The sequence below is a fragment of the Pteropus medius genome, unplaced genomic scaffold (assembly GCF_902729225.1).
Source record: "Pteropus medius unplaced genomic scaffold, Ma_sr-lr_union100, whole genome shotgun sequence".
Taxonomy (NCBI): domain Eukaryota; kingdom Metazoa; phylum Chordata; class Mammalia; order Chiroptera; family Pteropodidae; genus Pteropus; species Pteropus medius.
Window position 1 is genome coordinate 844421 of NW_024351732.1, and position 18286 is coordinate 862706.

Sequence of the window (18286 nt, forward strand, 5' to 3'; positions counted from 1 at the left end):
CATCGAACCTTCAAACCCGCCCCATTTTTTAACCAGTTTGTTTTGTCTTGAACGTGTTCGGTGATTTTATATGTATATATTTACATATTTAAACGTCCCAGTCAATCCCAAATTGAAGACTTCCTTCCTAGAGCAGAGTCTGAAATTTGAAAGTGAAGCGAAGACAAGAAGACGCGGGGACAGTGTCGCCGAGGTCGGTGGCGGAGACCCTCGTGGGGGGATCCTCCCGCCTAGTGCTGCCGAGATCTTGAGGTGGCGCTGACCACAAGGCCTCTCCGCTCCGCTCTCCTGGGAGCTTCTCCAGGGCCGGGCGCCTGTCCGGGGGAAAGCTCTTTGGGCCGCGTGGAGGTGAGCGCCGAGCAGGCGCACCGCGGGGCTGGCGGAGACATCGGCGACCAGCCCACCGCCCCGCGCTTATTAACTGCTCCATCAGGAAAAAGAGACAGGATAATTCAAATTTTTAGGAAAAGCGAAATCGTAGAGGGAGGGAACTCAGGCCTCTACACACTGTCCCTTCCTCGGGCCTGTCTAAATGTGGGGGCTTTAACTACAGCGCACCCCGCGGAGCGGAAGGAGGACTCCCTCCACCTCCCCAACCCCGCCAAACCGAATTATTCACAAAGTTTCCCCAAACCGAGTTACGACGAAAGCCTCGCCAAGTCGGACTTAAATTTCACTGAGAACAGACAAAACTAAGCTAAAGTTTCGTTTGGGGACTGTGGGTGGGATGGAGGAGAAAGGGCGCGGATGAGCCCGTCATGGCCGCGGAGGGCCGAGGTCTGGGGTCGCGGTGGAATCTCCGTTCCGCCGGGCGGATCCATGTAGGTGAAGCGTGGAGAGTCTCCAATGCTGACAGACCCGGGCGCCCAGCTCCAGAAGCAGACGCCGGCCCTTTGCTCCGGAGCGTGCGACTAAGGACTGTGCGGAGAGCCCTGCGCACGAACCACGTGTTGAGGGGGTCAGGAAGGGGCACTGAGTTGGGATGAAGTTCCCCGCTTCAAGGGAGAGTCCGATCTCGGGGTAACCACAAGCAAGGCACACATCCCACCGCCGCAGATGCTTATTCTGCTCAAAGAATCATTTACCCGACTGGGTAGGACTGTATTTGCCAGGCGACCCGCAAAGAACCTGCAAATCATCGTGCACCGCAGGGACTTCTCAGGTCCAGTCGCCGCTCCCCGCTGACTCCTGACACTGCTGCGGCCTGGTGTCTCCCACTCAGAACTCCGCCGCCGGCTCCCAGCGCCTCTCTTCGGTGCTGGGGTTCTCCAAGCGAGCTCCTTTAGCTAAGGAAGAGGACCTGTGGGGGGTGGGAGAATCACTTACAGCTTTTGTGACAAGCTAGAAGCTGAGATATTGGTAGTGACAAGAGAAAGTTAATTCGTTTTAATTTTCCTTCCCCCTTCCATTCTTCCTTCCCCCTTTCTCCTCTCCCTTCTGCTTCCTCCTCTTCCTCCTCTTTCACTATGTTTTTAGGATTTTGGTTTTTTGCAATTCATTCTAAAGGAAATGACAAAAGCTTGGAGATCTTAAGTACAGCTTCCTCCTTTTATCCCTTCTGGATAAAATGAGTCTCAGAGATGTGAAATGGTCCATCCAGTCTATCACCGCCAGCCAGCTGGAGGTCGAGCTGGGATGAGAAGCCAGGCCTCAGTTCTCCCAGGCCAGCCCTCCCTCCCCTCTAATCAAACACACGTTGACAGCTCTTCCTAGCTCCCTGTCCCTTCTACCTTTCCAGATTTTCTCAGGCCCTGAGGTTGGGGGGATGTTGCATCTGTCAGAGGGGACTCCTCCCTGGGGACGTTTTACAGCTAGGTGCCACAGTCTCCAGCCTTTAGAAGAGGGAGCCCTGAAGAGGGAGGTGCTGATGGAAAGAGAGGTTTCCTCATTTGTGTACCAGGGATAATCATAGTACCGACTTCACAGGTTGTATTGTGAGGATGTTGTATTTCATAAATTCTAAAGTGTTGCAGGGTGTTTCCTACTGCTGCATAGGGGTGAGGATCCTCCATGAGTTCAGCAAAGCCCTCTGAGAGCTAAGGAGAGGCTCTCACTACCCATCTCCTGGCTTTGGGAGATGCTAGGACAGAGCCCTGTGAAAAATTCACCCTGCCCGTTCTTGCTAGGTCCAGCACAGAAAGGAGCCTGGGTACCTGGGCCGGAGGAAGTATCCTTCCACTCACTCTTTCCATTCCACCTCCAAAGTACCTCCTTTGTGAAACTTTCCCTGACCACCAACCCCACCGGAACCAGCATTCTCTTGCTTGGCTGCACCAGGAGGTGCTATCCTTGGAGCCCACCATGGTGCTATTGTGTGGTTACCTCCCTTCAGAGGAAGATGATGGCAGCAGAAAGGAAGCTTTAAGATAGATCCTTGTAGGTTCATAGCTCCAGCTCTAAGGAGGCAAAGAGTTGGGTAAGAAAGGTGGGGAAAGATGGTCCCATGTGGAAATAGCATTTCTCAACTGAGCAAACCCTGCTGGATGAAAGGGAGGGGGTTCTTCAGATACGCAGAGGAAGGGCTCCCCATGGAGCTCCTTCTGAAGCTCCAAGGCTTAGGGTGGAGAGCTCAGAGCCAGGTGCCACAGGTGTGTTTTCTTAGAAAACTAGTCTCTGTCTATTCCAGCGGGGAGTCTAGTTTAAAGCCAACTTGCTCTTCCTCCCCATAAAGACAACTGACTGGGGAGTTCAACCAGCCCTGCACACCACTTCGATCTTTATGTCTCCCCAAGGAGACCTAGGCTGGCCACCTCCAGTACCTTCTCTTACTCTTTTAAGCTTCCCTGTTTCTCTGATCTTGTCTTGTCCCACCCCGCAATTCTAAGGATGCTGCCTCCATTCTGAGCCCTGATAATGAGAGCGTATGTGTATGTGCCAACATTAATATGCCAGCTCAAGTTGCATACTCAAGAAAGAAAGGTGGGTATGTGGGTATGGTGAAGACTGGTGGGTTTGGGGATGTAACCGTCTCTCCCCTTACATGAAAGCAGCTTAGATGTCTGTAGACAGGTATTTTATTGAATGGGTACATGTGCTTAAGTGTTGATATGCTTGGATTTTCTGTATTTTTGAGTGTGTATACTGGCAATTCAACTTGTATAGTCTTGGCGCTGTGAAAGAGACAAGGATAGTGCTTCTATTCAGGGATATTGCTGTTCATCTCTGAGTATGGAGGTGTGTATACATCACAGCCTATACTCTGTATTTTCAGATCTATAAATTAACCTCTCTGTTCATGAAGGAATACTAATGTGGACATCGCTGTAGACATCTGTACATTGGTATGTGCAACTGCATATGTTGTATTTGGATGGAGTCTCTGTGTAGTTGTGTACATGTGGTCACAGAGGCTTGTACACGTGGACACCTGTTCATCAGGGTCTTGGGCATTACTGTTTAGAGGCAGGTCCTGCACAATGAAAATGCGCCCGCCGAGCCGGGCCTGTTGTATTTCCGGCACCCTCCGAGGAGCCATCAAACTGGACTCCCCACTCCCATTTTTGTCCCATTTTGTTCCATTTCGTGTACGGTTTCAGCCTGATGCGGCCCCGTGAAAGGCCGGACGCCGCACGGACAATAGCCCAGATAGCGAATCCCAACTGTGGCCTCGGGGGCTTGTAGGAGCTCCGGTGTCGCAACCTACCCGGGGCCCCTGCCGGAAGCGGAAGCCAGGACCGAGTGGCGAGGGAGCGGAGAGGTGAAGTCGCGGCTGTAGCTGCGTACCTGGCGGAGGACGCCCTGCGGGGGTTTGCGCGCCCAGCGCTCGCGCGTGCAGGGTAGGCTGGGTGCCAGACGATTATTCTCCCGCCCCGGCGTCTGTTTATCAACAAACTGCCGGAGCTCTGCAGCGACTCATTCCGACGCGCTGAATAAGCTGCGGGCGCTGGCGGTCTGTTCTCGACTCCCCTTCAGGTCCGTGGCGGCGGGATCGGAACCGCAGTGCTGGTCCCCAAGGGCGGGAAAGCGCGTCTGCAGATTCTGCGCACCCCCGCCGCCACAGAGCATTCCACCACTGCGCTGCGCTCCCCTTGCCCTGTGGTCATCTCAGACCCGTCAACTCCCTCGCGTTTCTGCCGTCAGGGCAGTGGAGTTTCGAGACTGCCCCAATCGCCTGGCAACCCCGGCACCCCCTCGGAGAGGACTCCAAGACATCTAGGCCAGGAGCGAGTTCACCGCCCCCCTGCATCTGCCAGTTCAGAATTTCCCTACCAGGGGCTGCCCTGGGGGGCGGGCCCCGGCTCCATGCCTCGGTGAGGTCACTGCGAGCGATAGCCAATCCTGGACGTCTAAGTGGGCGGGGCCCCCGTCGGGTCCCGGGAACCGAACCCGAGAGCCAAAAAAGGGGGCCCCCATAGATTTAGGGGGGAGGGGAAAGCCATGGGGGCACCCCTCCGAAACCCCTTTCCCAGGCGCGCGCTCTCCGCTGGAAAGGCGCAGAGAGACACTTTCCCCCGGATCTTAAGTGTGGAAGGGGCTAGCTTGGGGGCCCATTCGGCCCCAACACCCCAGGCTTGCAAAAGAGAGAGCTGGCAGAGGAAGCGGACTACGTGCTGGGCTATGGCCTAGGCCCTGCGGCCCGCGCCCCGGCCGCAATGTCCTCTTTGCCCTGCTCCCTCCCTGTTCGGGACGCCTCCAAAGCCGTCTTCCCGGACATCGCCCCCGTCCCATCGGTAGTGGCTGCCTACCCGCCAGGCCTGTCCCCCGCAACCGCAGCCGCCTCCGATTTGCCCTACTCTGGGCCGTATGGCCACCTCCTGCCCTATGCCTACACCGGGCCGGCGACCCCTGGAGACGCTTACCTGCCCTGCCAGCAACACGAGGCGCCCTCTCAGCCTTCTCAGCAGCAACGGGAGGCAGGTAAGTCCAGCCACCGCGGCTCTTCCCACCTCCCGGCTCCTGCCTCTGTGCACCCCTAAACTTCGCCCTCACCTGGTTGGGCGCAGCTAACGGGATTCAGAACTTAGATTCCACGAGATCAGGGGGTGGGGGGAGGAACAAGGGAGACAGGGGAGGGGCGGGGGCGAGTTGATCTAGGTCTCCTTTCTAGACCGACCTGGTTTCGATTTGCAGTTGTGCGAAGCCGGGCAGCAGGACTCCCTACCCCACCTCTCGGAGCAACAGGGTTGTGTGTACCTTCGCGTAACGGAAAACTGAAAGAATCCAGATGTGTCTCTGGGTGCCTAGCCCCTTCCCCAGGATTCTCTCCGTCCTGCACTCCCCTTCCCCAAGTCGCCCCTCTTCGCAGAGATTGTCATGTCTCAGAAAGCAGTACTTAAGCCAAAGCCTGAAAAATAGAAATCAGGTCTCAGATGGAGAGCAGAAGTTGGGGCTTATTCGAGCCCTTCCCCACTCCCCTGGACCTTTCCAAAAGTGCCTGACCGAGACCGGAAGCTGGCCTGGCAGAAACTGGGGCTAGAACCCCACCACCCATTGTTATAAGAATGCAGCCGCAGGTGGGTCAGTCAGTCTCTCATTGTAAACCTCAGCCTGCCAGCAGGAGCAGGGCTCCCTATCATCTTCTCCCCTTGACTTGGAGTGGGTTAGGCCCCAGTTCCCATTGCCTAGGGCAACTTTGAGCTCCTGAGAAAATTCTCACTGAGGTCTTCAAAGAAACCAAGGAGCTAGCCTGTCTTCCTGGTCCTGGGTGTTACAGGGCAAAACCTATGCAACACAATACATCCACCCACCCATCTGTACTGGCTCTGGCTCAGACCTCAGGTCCCCTGCACTCCCTGCCCCTATCTCATTGCCCCTACAATTGTCTTTGTCACAGTTTCCTCCAAGGTTGCACATCCGCCTGGTGATTTCGCTGGAGTTAGCCCAGGACCAAGACATTTCCCTCCTTTCTGTCATTCCACTGAGCTAAAAGTAACCCTAGAGATCTGGGAGCTCAACCTCCTTGATGCACAGATGGGCACACTGAGGCCCAAAGAAAGGGTGTGCATGGGCCAAGGACACAGCCTGTTTTCCAGGCTCCAGGCCTTTGCAAATTGACTTTCACTGTATGAGGCTAGAAAAGAGGATTTTAGGAAACTTCCTCTTAGCCCCCCAAAGTTAACCACCTTCTGTACTAGAACTGGGGCTGCCTCTTCCAGTCTGCTGAATCTGTCATTGGAGGAGGAGTAGTAGTTGTTTTTTTTTTTTTTTTTGAGGATGTCCAAATGATCTAGTTTTTCAAACAATCCCTTGGATCTTTCCCTTCAGTATATGCTAATATGGTACTTTCATATGGGTGTGTGTGTGTAGTTGGGGTGGAGGAAGATAACCTTGTCCTTAAGATAACTGTTGGAAATGGTGATGGTATTTTCAGCCCTGTGGGCCAAACTCACTGTCTTCCCTTTGCTTGGTCCACCCACAAGAGAGTGGAGAGTTCCTTTTCTTTACAGAATTTCCCCGGATGCAACGAAAACTACACACATCCTTAGACTAGATTGTAACACTTTTCTAGTGAAACTTATAGGTTTGGCTTGCTCTAGATCGAATGATTGGGGTGTGAGAGAGGGCTTAGGGGGGTCCTCCTTTTGTATCCACTCAGTGTCCACCCCCCCACACACACACCACCCCCGCCTCAGGAGGAGGTTTGACTCCAAGTGAGCTTCGTGCCACCACCCCTTTGAGCAAGCAGGGCAGTGGCGCCCAGGAGAAAGGGGCCCTCCGGCTTTATGGGAACGCTTATCAGGGCAGATCCAGTCGTGCATCTGTTGCAGTCTATGTGGGAGAGGCAGCTGTCAAGGGAAAGGAACTTGGTGGGGTGGGGGTGGGGGTGGGGGTCTGGGTGGGGCCCAAGTGAGAGTTAGGGCGTGGAGGGCTGTGAGAGTTCAGGAGCCAGGGCTGCAGCCCAGGCTCTCTCTGCGTGCGTCCCGGTCCGAATTCCCGGTCCACACAGCCAGAGAGGCGCGGGTGGTCGCTCGGCTGCAAGCCTGGGGCTTCTAGCAATAGGGTTGGAGAAGCGGAGGCCGGACAGGCGCGGGCGGGAGCGGAAACCCAACAGTTTTTCTGGGAATTGGCTGTGGCGGGGGTCGAGGGGTGTGGATCTGAGAAGCCCGAAGCGCCCCAGGCTACGGTTGAGAGATGCGGGGGAAGTGAAAGCAACTGGTCACCTGGGCCGGCCGAGGGCGGGAAACCTGATCTGTGGGGTGAGACCAGCCGCACGACCAAGGCAGACAGAGTTTGGGGGACAAGGGCGGACACTAGCCGTCTGGGCACAAGGAACAAGCGCCCTCTCGGCTGGGACGGCAGGTAGACCCGCGTGGAATGCAACGAATGCTGCCTTAAACCCGGGGCCATTTCAGCCGCTTGGTCTGCCGCTGCCCAACCATCTGCATGGAATGGTCTCGGTGTCCCCGTAGAGTGGCACAGATTGGGGTCGCCCGGATCGGAAGCGGAGAACCCCTCGTCTCCCGCGTTCTGAGGCGGAGTTGTTTCCCCATCGAGATTACTTGGGAGGCTAAGCCTAGGGGCAGGAGGTGACAGCGCAACGTGATGCAGGAGCGGCCGGGAGGGTCTGCGCTGCTGGGCTCTGCGCTCTCTCCAGACCCGGGTCACCTTCCTGCCAGCCGAGAATCCCTCTGTGATGCGGCCCGGCGGAGGAAGGGCCGCTCCGCCCCGACCCCGCATCTAGGGTCCCTGAAAGCTGTCTCCCCTAGCCAGCCGGTTACGGCGGGGAGGAGAGATGGTCACTTTTCCTTTAGGGTGTGCCTTAGGAACGGGGCGACCTCTTACAGTAGGGGAGACGATGGCAAACCGTAGGAGCACTTTCCACACTCTGATCCTGGGAGGGGTGCTCATCCTTGGGTGTTCCCCCCCCCCCCCCCCCTCACCTGAGCATGGCTGCCTCCTAATCACCCTCCCTTTTTTCAGCAGCAGGTGGCGCTGTTGCCACGCAGATTGCCTGCCCTCTCCGCCTTTTGAGCATTGCCTGGGAGTTCCTCCGCCTGGAAATGCCCTTTCCCCCGTGTGTGCTCCCAGGCTCCCAGCCCAGCCTCCCACATAACCACTGAGCCTTTGTGGTCCCGCCACGCCAAGTCTCACCCCACCTGGCTCTTTCAGGCACTCCCACTCCCACCCCAAGCTGGCGCCACCGCACCCGGTTGAACTCTGACCTCCTGCCGCCACCCCTACCTTAGCTCCAGCCCTAGGCGCTTTCTTCCTAGGGTCACTGGGCCCCTAAGAGTGAGAGCTGCCTGAGGGCAAGAACCGCATCTGGTCCCACTAGGTGCACAGTGGACATGAGGTTTGAAAGGAGCGTGGACCGGAAGGTAGAGAAGGGCCAGGCCGGTGCCTGCGCTTTTTATTAATCCAAGGCCGTATGCAAACGAGATGCAAATGACCCTATGAAACTGCACGTCGGACCCTCTCACCATCCCACACACTCGGTCCTGTGCTGCCCCCCAGACAGTGAGAAGCCACCGCTGTCGCCGGAGCACTTGGAGCGGCGCCCCCAAGCTCCGACCAAGAAGCTGCGCAAACCGAGGACCATTTACTCGAGCCTGCAGCTGCAACATCTAAACCAGCGTTTCCAGCATACACAGTATCTGGCGCTGCCCGAGAGGGCCCAGCTGGCCGCGCAGCTCGGCCTCACCCAGACCCAGGTGGGGCCAGTCTCATCCTTCCTGCACGCTAACCATCCCAAAGTGTGTTCTCTGGGAACTCACCTCCTAGGTGGGAATGACTGAGTCCCCTAGTCCTGTTGTCACAGTTCTCCAGGGTGTGTTTATAGCTGGCCCTCAGTAAATTGGGGGGAATGTGTTAAAAAGTGTGTGTATGTGGAGGGAGGGGGGTTGGATTTAGGTGGAGGAGGATACCCAGACTGGGAGAACTGGTATTAACTCTGAGGGAGGAACTCAGGGGCTTCCCCGGCTAATGGAAGACTGGGAGCAAGTGTTCCCAGCCTCTGCTCTTCTCCCAGGACTGCTCTGTACCACTGGGTCCCTTTCCTTTGGTCATGTCCCTCCACACGTATGTTCTTCCTGATCTTCCATTCTTTCCCCTTTTTTTCCTAAAGGTAAAGATCTGGTTTCAGAACAAACGTTCCAAATACAAGAAGCTCCTGAAGCAGAACTCTGGGGGGCAGGAAGGGGACTTTACTGGTAGGCCCCCCTCCCTGTCTCCCTGCTCCCCACCCCTTCCATCCCTCTGGGATCTACCCAAGGCAGGGGCCCTGGCCACTGGGGGCTATGGCAACAGCTTTGGAGCCTGGTATCAGCATCACCCCCCAGATATTTTGGCTCCACCTCAGATGATGTGAGCCTGGGGAAGGGCAGGTCGGGCAAAGCCCCTCCTACAAAGCCCGGGACCCAGCCCACCTGCACCTCTTCTGGGCCAAGAGAAAACCAGCTCCAGATGGGTTTTCTCAGGAGGACAAGGATCTAGAGGAGAAAAAGGATAGGATGGAGTCCTGTCCCCCTTGCCACATAATCCAAACAGCCTAATCAAGGACTAGCTACTGCCCCCACCCAACCACTGCCAAGGACTAGACAGACACCTCTCTAGCTGGTCAAAGGCTCCGGAGAGTCATCAGCTGGAGTTCAGGCTGCTCCCAGAACCCTTAATCTTGCCAACCCTTCCCTGAAAGGACTGCAGTCCCACCACAGCCTGGGGTTGAAACCAGCAAGAAATACCGCGTGTTTTTTTCTTTGTGTGCTTTGGGCCTTGCCGAACCCATTTGTGAGCAAGAGCAGAAGTGGAGTGGATGGAGGTCTTCAAGTTGAGAGAAGGATGCTGAAAATGTGGAGTTTGTAAACCTATGTGTAATTTATGCTCTTCTCAAAAAACCCTCTTTTCCCTATGTCTATCATTTTGAGTAGATAATGGATCCAATTATCCAAATAATTCAACTGGTATTTATTAAAAGCCCCTCCCCCTACAACACCTAACAAGCCCATATGCACGTACTCTTGGGAACACAGCAGGGTAACACTTTGGGCAGAGTGGGGACAAACAGTCTCTCTGGATGAGTTAAGTAGAGACACCTCAAATAGGTGGGGTGGGTCCATCGATTCAGTTCCCCATGGCTGTCTATGGCTAAACAAACTGCTCACATTTATAACCAATCCGACTAGCAGCCCCAGGTTCTTACCACCCCTCATACCATGAGCTTCCAGAGATTAAAGTTTGTACAAAAACCTGGGCCCTGGCTGTGAGACGTGTTTGTTTCCTAATTTCTGAGGCTGGCTGCTCATCTCTCTTCTCTCACATCTCATTCCAGCTGTGAGCTAGAGGCACTGGATCCTAGTTTTGCCTCTAACCTTAACTAACTCTATGGTTCTAGCTCTGGAATGTTCTAATAAAGTCCATATTTTCATACACTCCATTGTGAAACCGAAAGATGCTACTTCTGGGAATGACCAAAGTCTGAACGGTCCTCCCCAGCCAAGTCTCTCCTGGCCCAGTTCTGGAGGGAGCCAGCACCACACAGCCCAGGGAGACCCCTGCTTACCTTGGGAGAGAACATGCCCACTGAGCCAATCCAGCCCTCCCCTGAGAGAAGTGTGCTCCCTGGGGGTGGAAAGGCCCCAGCCCACCTAGGAGAAGAGGGAGGAGGAGGTGGAGAAGAAAACCCAAGAAGGAACTGGACTTCTCCTTCATCCAACAAATATTTGTAGAGCCTGTGCTCTGTTAGAGCTCCAGTATGAAGGTGACCTAGGCAGACCCTGCAGGCAAACAGGGGAGCCAAATGGCCAGCTGCTGTGTGGTGCCAGGCTCAGGGAAGTACAGAAGGCAGTGTGGGCATAGTCAGGGGCTCCAACTGGATCTGGATCCATTGGTAGATTTATGGCCACCTCACCCCACACAGCACCCAGCGGTAGAGAAGGACAGTCAATAATGCAGGGAATCCAGCCCAGCTTGACCTGAGAGGTTGGGGGAAGGGCTCCCCAATCCACCTTTCCTCTTACTGCCTAAACCTGTCCCTAGGTACTGAGGGCCTGCCCCATCTGGAAAGCTCATTCAGGCACTTTGAGCCAACCCCATTGGCCAGAGAGGGGCCCAAACTGGAGTCCAAATTGAAGTAGGGCAGGATGGTGTGAAATTCAGTGGAAGCCCCCCCACTTTGGGAGGAGTCCTACAATCAGTCCTTCCTAAGCCCTGTTCTGGGTCAGTGGCCACCCCCACTTCCCAAAACATACATGGAGGGTTTTCCTGGGGATGGCAAATGGCATGGGCAGGCCAAAGCCAAGATCTGGGAATAGTGAGGGATGAGGGTGCAAAGAGGAGGAACCTCCTCTTTCTCTTCCTCCCCACCAATGCCTTCCCCCACCCCTGGCTCCCCTCTCTCCACTGGCTGCCAGTGGCCCTGTCCCAGATCACCTCTTCTGGGTCTTCTCTGAGGCCACAGGCCCTCAGAGTGGCTGTTTCTTCCCACTGCAGGTTGCACACGCCTCTTTCCACAGACCCATGATAAGATCTACCCATCTCGGAAAACCTCCAAAGGCGAGATTAATTGGACAGCCCAACACGAGTCACATCATTAAAACAACAGCCCAAGTTGTAAAGTTAAGTAGTAGAAGGAGTGTAATTGCTCTCCCAGCCAGAGGCTAGCTGAGCTGACAGCGTCCCCCCCTTTCCTACCCTCATCTACATACCCTTTCCGGGGGGAATGAGAATCCTTTTCCACTTGGGAGCTGATCCAGTTTCCCTGAGCTCCTGGGTGATGATAGAACTGGAACCCCACTGGAGGAGGTGCCCCATTCCCCTCCCTCAAGCTGTCTGAGCTGTAGAAGGGGAACTTGTGGTTTGTTCCCATGAGGATGCCCCTTGGGAAATTAGATCAATACGAGAGAGAGAGAGAGAGAGAGAGAGACAGAGACAGAGAGAGAGAGAGAGAGCAAGACCAAGTGGTTAAGAACGGGGGGGCTTTGGTATCCAAAGAGTCCTAGCCTACTGTGTGACTTTGGGCAAGTGCCTTCACGTCTCTCTGAGCCTCGTTTTTCTCCCCCTAAGATGGGAAGACTAATAGGACATGCTTCGAAGTGTGGTTGTGCTGATGAAATGAGATAGCGCTTGTAACATGCTTGACACGGTGCCTGGAACATAGTAAGCACTTAATAAATGGCATTTATAGCTGCTGTATGATTATCGGGAAGGAGGGGTCATGGCAAGGTTGAGGTAATACTGCCACTGCCATCCATTCACCTCTCCCCTCTGGCCCATCTGTCTCCTGAGAGTAGGGAGGAGGAATGGGGCCGGAGACTGGAGAACTCCACACATCCCTGGTCACCGCCATTTGCGAGCAGGACCCGGGCAAGGTCCTGAATGCACTGGGCGTGGAAAATCAGCTGAGACTGGGAAGTGAGACGGGGAGTCCAGGGCACATTCTCTCTCCTACAAGGGTCTAGTGCAGGAAACTGACTCGGGGCTTCCCTTCCCTCTCCCCATGTGCTATTTTAAGACATGCTCCCCATTCTCTCCCCTAACAAAATGAGATTCAATTAATTCAATTAAAGCAATTTTGGTAGCAGCTCCTGAACCTTTCAATGTGAGATAATTACAAGCAATTTGCTGCTGTGAAGAGAAAAAGGGCACCAGGGGTCTAGGGGGAAAGGAGGTAGCCCCCTCCCCACCAAACACACACATCTAGAGGGATTCCACACTGCAATCTTAACTGCCCATTGGCCAAATTACTTGCAGGTGGGAAGAGGGAGAACGTGGTGGTGGGAGGGGGCTGGGAAGACACTGAGTGACAGGCAGCCCCTCCCCCGCCCCAAATCCACAGTGCATGTTGGGGGTGGGGAGCTGGTTGTTCCCCGACAAAATGTCTGCATAGCCCTAGCAGCTGATTACTCAGCTCCAAACCTCAGTTGAGTTTGGATGCCTGAACTTGTCTCTGGGATTGTATCCAGAGTCAATGGAATGTTATCCGGGTAGCTGAGGCCTGTGTAGACGGGGCCTTGGAGATCAAGGACTAACCCCAGAACTTATAAGGGATGTGGGTAGAGAGGGGAAAGGCCAGAGAAGGCGTATACTGACTTCCTGCTATCAAGGAGGTGATGATACACCCACTCTCTCTCCTCTCCCCGCCCCCATCTGGTGCTTTCTAGTTCTGCCTGGCGTCTAATCTCAACTCTTTCCATTGTAGTGGTGGCAAATCTCTTCTCACCTTTCTGTCCTCAGGGCCACTGAAGCCTCTTCTTCAGAGAAGTATCCTGCAGGTGTTGCCTACTCCGAGTTCACCTGGGATAACCCTTTCCTTGCCAGGGCTCGTTTGGCCTGGGAGGAGGTAGAGGGGGCTGAGAGGGAATTAGAAGTAGAGGCTAGGAGGCAGGAGCTGAGACAGGGGTGTGGGGATGGGCTTCGGACCTCTGCAAAGCCCCCTTAAATCCTGCCCACAAAGTTTCTGCTTTTCAAGGGACTAAGGTCCCCCTTTACCTGGGAGCTGGGTACCAGGAGGTGAGTAATGTTTTAACAATTATGGTGGAAAAGAAATCACTGACCCCAAAGTATTTGTCTTTCTACCTCTCTTCTCTCCCATCTCTCTCCTTGCTTCTCTCATTCCAGGGAGGGGTGAAGAAGAGCGGCTCTTTCATCTCTGTCTCTCCCCATTCTACCTCTCCTCCCCCTCTCTGTCCCTTCTCTGAATAGCATGCATGACTGTCGGACCTGGGGGAGCCAAGGAGAAATTCTATCAGTGAGTCCCTGGGCAACTGCTGTCTCTTTCCTTTCAAGATGAAACTTAGGGAGTGAAAAGTGGCCCCTCTCCATGCCTCTCCTTCCCCCTTTCCTGGCCAGCCTAGATTGGTTAAAATGGGGGTACATTAAAGACCCTTTCACCCCAAACCTCAAAACACAAAGGTCCCAGACAAATGCACCAAGACAGGCAGATGCAGGGACCAGGCACAAGACATCATAAGTGCACATTTCCACAGAAGACACACACAACGTTCATGGCATACATGGAAGGCAGACACACACAATGGCATACATGCAGTGGGCAGAGCCAAACACAGACACATATGAGCACGTGTGCATGAAGCCTTCCCATGGTTGTACACGGACATATACAGAGAAATACACTCACAGGTTATATACTCAGAGAGAAGCCCAACACAGAGGAATGAATCAAGAAGGAGATGCTCAGGGGCTTAAACGTATGCAGAAACAGACTGAAATTTACACATGAACACAAACTAGCTCCCTGTGTGTGAATGTGTGCGGGGAGGGGAGAGGCTGGGTCTTCTCTCTCTCTCTGTCTCCCGCCCCCCTCCGTACCCCTGCTCATTTCTGCCCCCTTTCCTGGCTCTCCATCTCCTATATCCATTGTAAGCGGTTGAGAAGGGAGACTGAATGGCCACAGAACCACCCCCACGATTTTATTACGACACATTTTCTTTCTTCCCTGAAGCCTTACTTTCTTTTCCTGAGTTCTAGCAAGAGCTCCTATCTCAGTCCTTCTGGAACATCCCATGGCTCCCAGACATGGCCATCAATTCCAGCCCTGTCACAGGAACCCAAAAGCTGTCCCCTAAGATGTCTCCAGCGATCCTTCTACCTCCCTGTCCTGAGAGCAACTCCAGCACCGAGCAGGGAGGAGGGGGACCTGGAATGACAGGGTGGTGAGGGCAGCACTGCTCTGCTTCTGCTTGCTGTGTGACCTTAGGCAAGTTACAAACCCTCTCTGAAGCTCAGATAATTTCTCTTGCCAAATTGTGTGTGTGGGGGGGGTGGTGGTGGCGGGGTTGATGTGTGTTCACTACCACTTTCCACTCCTGTCTGGGGCTTTTCAAGGCAGAGCTTGTTTCCCATCAGATTGGAGGCTCCCTGAGTACAGGGCTTTGCTTCCCCCATCAAATTAGATGCATTCTGTAGCTTTTTCCAACCCCACAGCTTGATGACTCTCAGATACTCAGCCCCTTTGGCATCCTGGGGGACGTGTCTGGCCAGCCCAGGAAGAAGAAAGAAGTTAGCCTCAAGCTTCCTCCACACATCAAGTTTTCTGATTCAGCTCCTCACAGTGCCAGGCTTTCAGCCTCTCTGGTTCCCAAATGGAGAGATTACTTCATTTCCAGGGGAGGGTGCCACTCTCTGTGGAACATATATGAAATATATTTCTCTCAGCTTCATCTGAACCATCGATTTCAGATTTCAGTTGAATTTTGGATCAGATCGAAGGAAGACTCTTTGGCCAGCATGAGGAGTTCCACTCCAGCCCATGGTCCCCACTGTCTTACCATCCTCACTTCAAGCTGATGAATAATATACAGGCCAAATCATGAGGCCGGGAACGTGGTATCTGGATTATCTCACTTAGATCAGAGGCTCCCCAGGACTCCATCATCCCTTCCCTGCTCTGCTTAGGAATCCCCTTGGCCTAGAATCCCCCCCCATGATTGCCTTCTCCGTCATTTTTTTGCCTGACCCCTCAGGGCTTGTACTCCTCCCTCAGACTGGAAGTTGCTGGAGAGCAGGGTACTGGCCTCCACTCTCAGTCTGGGGACTTCCCCTATCAAAGGCTCCTTCCTCTGCCTGATCATTCCTCCCCAAACCGCAGTGCTCTCACTCTCTTTGGGGTGAAGGGCCTCAGTGCATGGGGCTGGGCAGAGGACTAAGAGTGGGTGGGCGCATGTGAACCTTGCCCAGATCCCACCCCTCCCACTGCCCACCGTGGCTGCTGCGGCAGAGCCGCTAGACCACTCCTCTCAGGCTGGACGCAGGAGCTGCTTTCTCCGTCTCTGCGTGCTGAGACCTGTTGCAAGCTCCTCCTCCCAGCCCCGGAGCCACCGGGAATTCTTTGCTCTAACAGATCCTGGGGGAAGCCAGACTGCGGGAGGCTCCTGACATGCCTCTGCTGGGCTCCTGTCACATTCCCCAAGCCCAGAGGGATCAGTTGGATCCACCTATGCAGGCTTCTTCCACCCCTTGTGACCTCCTCCTCAAGTCCTCCTACCTCCCTCTCCAAAGCTTGAATCCGCCCTGGGACTCATAGCTGGCTGTAGCTGCCTCCTGCCCCCAGCCGCTTGACAGCCCCATCTGAACAATAAGAATTATTCCCCCTGGCCTCTCGAAAATTAAATTTGTCTCTTCCTCTAGAGAGACTTCATGGAGTCTCTGGAATGCAGACACACAGATGAAAGGCCTTGGGCAAGTCACTTTACCTTTCTGGGCCTTTATTTCCTCACCTGTGCAGTGGGGATAATGATCAAAACATCTCAGAAGGTCACGGAGACAAGGAGAGTGCGCCCTTGTTAAGTTCTGAGATATAGCAAGTATGCCAGGAGGTATGGTGACTTATTCCTTCGCCCTGGCCATATCAATTTGCTGAAAGTGTCCCTCTTCCCCCATTCACCTAAATTCTCCTCTGACCCACCAGCTTACCATATAATGGTGAAGAGGACAGTTCCATCTCCAGGAACACAAAATAGTAAGGAGCTGGATGCTTGAGTTCAAGTCCAACTCTATGACCGTGGGCAAGTTTCCTAACCTCTCTGTACCTCACCTTACTCATCCAAAAAATGAAGAAAAAGAGCATGGGCTTCACAGAGTTGCCGTGAAGACTAAATAAATCAAACGCAAAAGGCACTATAATATAGTAAGAATTCAACAAAGATTAGTTATTATTATTATTTTTGATTGCCAAGCAAGAAAAACCTCTGTCTACAAGGGACCTTGCCCCTATTCCTTTGCTGGTCAATATTTGAGAGCGGAATGCCAGTCAGGCTGTCTTCCCTAGACACCCAGCAGTATGAATGATGGGTTGGACAGAAGCAGCTTTGTGAAGAGAAGAGGAAATTGTGTGGGAGGCTGGCCAAAGGGTGAAGACGTCTGACTGTCCTCCCAGGACAGCCCTCTGGGCACGCCAAGTGCGAAGGTGCCTGAAGAGGTGAGACCATCCAGAACCTGCCTGGGTCAGAGCTAATGCAGAGGCACACGGGGTCCCTGACTTCTTCATTCATGAAAGGTTGCCCCTCCTTTAACCCCAGAATCCCTCCCAGTAGGCTAAAAAGCAGAGAAAAAACCATTTCTTTTAACTGATATTTGATTGCATACCTAGAAAACTCAAGAGACTCTAGGGGAAAAAATCTTTCAGAATTAAGAAAAATTTGGTATAGTGGCTGAATACAAGATAAGTATAAGACATCAGTAGCTATTCCCTAGTCCACCAATAAACAAGGGAAAATATTCCTCTTATAATGAAAACACAAAATAATAAAATACTGTTAAATCTTAGATGTGGAGAGCAGTTCTTTAGCTCATTAGCAACCAGAAGATATTGAACTTGCCATCTTCCTTTCTACTGGTTCTAAGGCCCAGCACATGGCTCTGTCCCTGGTGGCCATCCTTCCATTATACCTGAAGCATGGCAGACCTAGCTTGGAATTAAGAAAGAACTTTCACAGCAGAAGGAGGAATTCCATATGAGACATTCCCTCACAAGGAGGAAGGGTCAACTTTGGGTCCATTGAGGGTGCCTGTAACTCCCTAGGCCAAATGAAGAGTTTCCTAACTGTATACCATCCTGACAGTATATATTTTTTGAGCTCCCATCATTGTGCCAAGCTTTGTATTTAGCCCTTTATATGTGTAATCTCATTTAATTTTCTCAGCAGCCCTGCAAGATAGATATGATTAGCTCTGTTTTAGAGATGAAAGAAAGTGAGGCTCAGAGAGGACAAGTGATTTGCCTTGGGTTACATAACGAGTAAGTGTCAAAGCCAGGGTCTGAGCTCAGGTGTATGCATACGTGTGCCTGGTGTTTGGACATGTGTGTCTTAGTCCATGGAATGACAACCCCAGTTTCTCTAAGGGTATAAAGCAGATCTGGGAACAAAGAGAAAGGTTGAACTTGGCCTCCTCCCTCCTCTCCATTTCAGCCTTGAACACCATGGGGTGGTGAGAGGCCCATGGATCAGGGATTCGGAAGTTTGGACTCTGTTTCAAATTCACTAGAAGACTTTAGGGGAAATTATTGAAAACTCTTTGAGCCTCAATTATCTCACCTGTGAAATTGGATGATCATGACACTGACCTTGCCAGGCAGTTGAGAAGTCTGAAGGAGAGTGCTTATGAAAGCTCCTGGCATCGAGTTTTGTGCACAGTAGGTGCTCAGTTAGCATCCTCCCTGCCCAGATCTTGGGAGGATCCGAGTCTGCGCTTGGAAGCAATTTTCTCCCGCTTCCCTTCCTTACCAGCTGGCCTCCTGCTCCCTCTGGCCTCTTGTTTTCTTCAGCTTCCCCCCACCCTCCCTTAGCCAAGGGCATGTCACCCCTTCCCGCACTGGTGATTCCTGAGCTCAGAGCAGGCCTTACTGCCTCCAGGGGTGGGCGCGGGACAGTGCCACACGCGTTGCATGACG

General features: G+C 53.5%; 1 protein-coding gene across 1 annotated transcript; it reads left to right on the top strand.

Moving 5' to 3' along the window:
• Nucleotides 1-3633: 3633 nt before the first annotated feature.
• Nucleotides 3634-10129, top strand: DLX4 (distal-less homeobox 4). Its single transcript, XM_039846283.1, has 3 exons — nucleotides 3634-4857; nucleotides 8395-8591; nucleotides 9005-10129. Exons 1-3 carry the CDS (start codon nucleotides 4593-4595, stop codon nucleotides 9245-9247), a joined length of 705 nt encoding a protein of 234 aa, XP_039702217.1. The 5' UTR covers nucleotides 3634-4592; the 3' UTR covers nucleotides 9248-10129.
• Nucleotides 10130-18286: the final 8157 nt, after the last annotated feature.

What these genes read in the sequence shown, in the direction of transcription:
- DLX4 (XM_039846283.1), top strand. Translation starts at nt 4,593, where the DNA reads ATGTCCTCTTTGCCCTGCTCCCTCCCTGTTCGGGACGCCTCCAAAGCC. An exon ending in TCAGCAGCAACGGGAGGCAG is followed by an intron (nt 4,858 to 8,394) that starts GTAAGTCCAGCC and finishes GCTGCCCCCCAG; the next exon opens with ACAGTGAGAAGCCACCGCTG. An exon ending in TCGGCCTCACCCAGACCCAG is followed by an intron (nt 8,592 to 9,004) that starts GTGGGGCCAGTC and finishes TTTTTCCTAAAG; the next exon opens with GTAAAGATCTGGTTTCAGAA.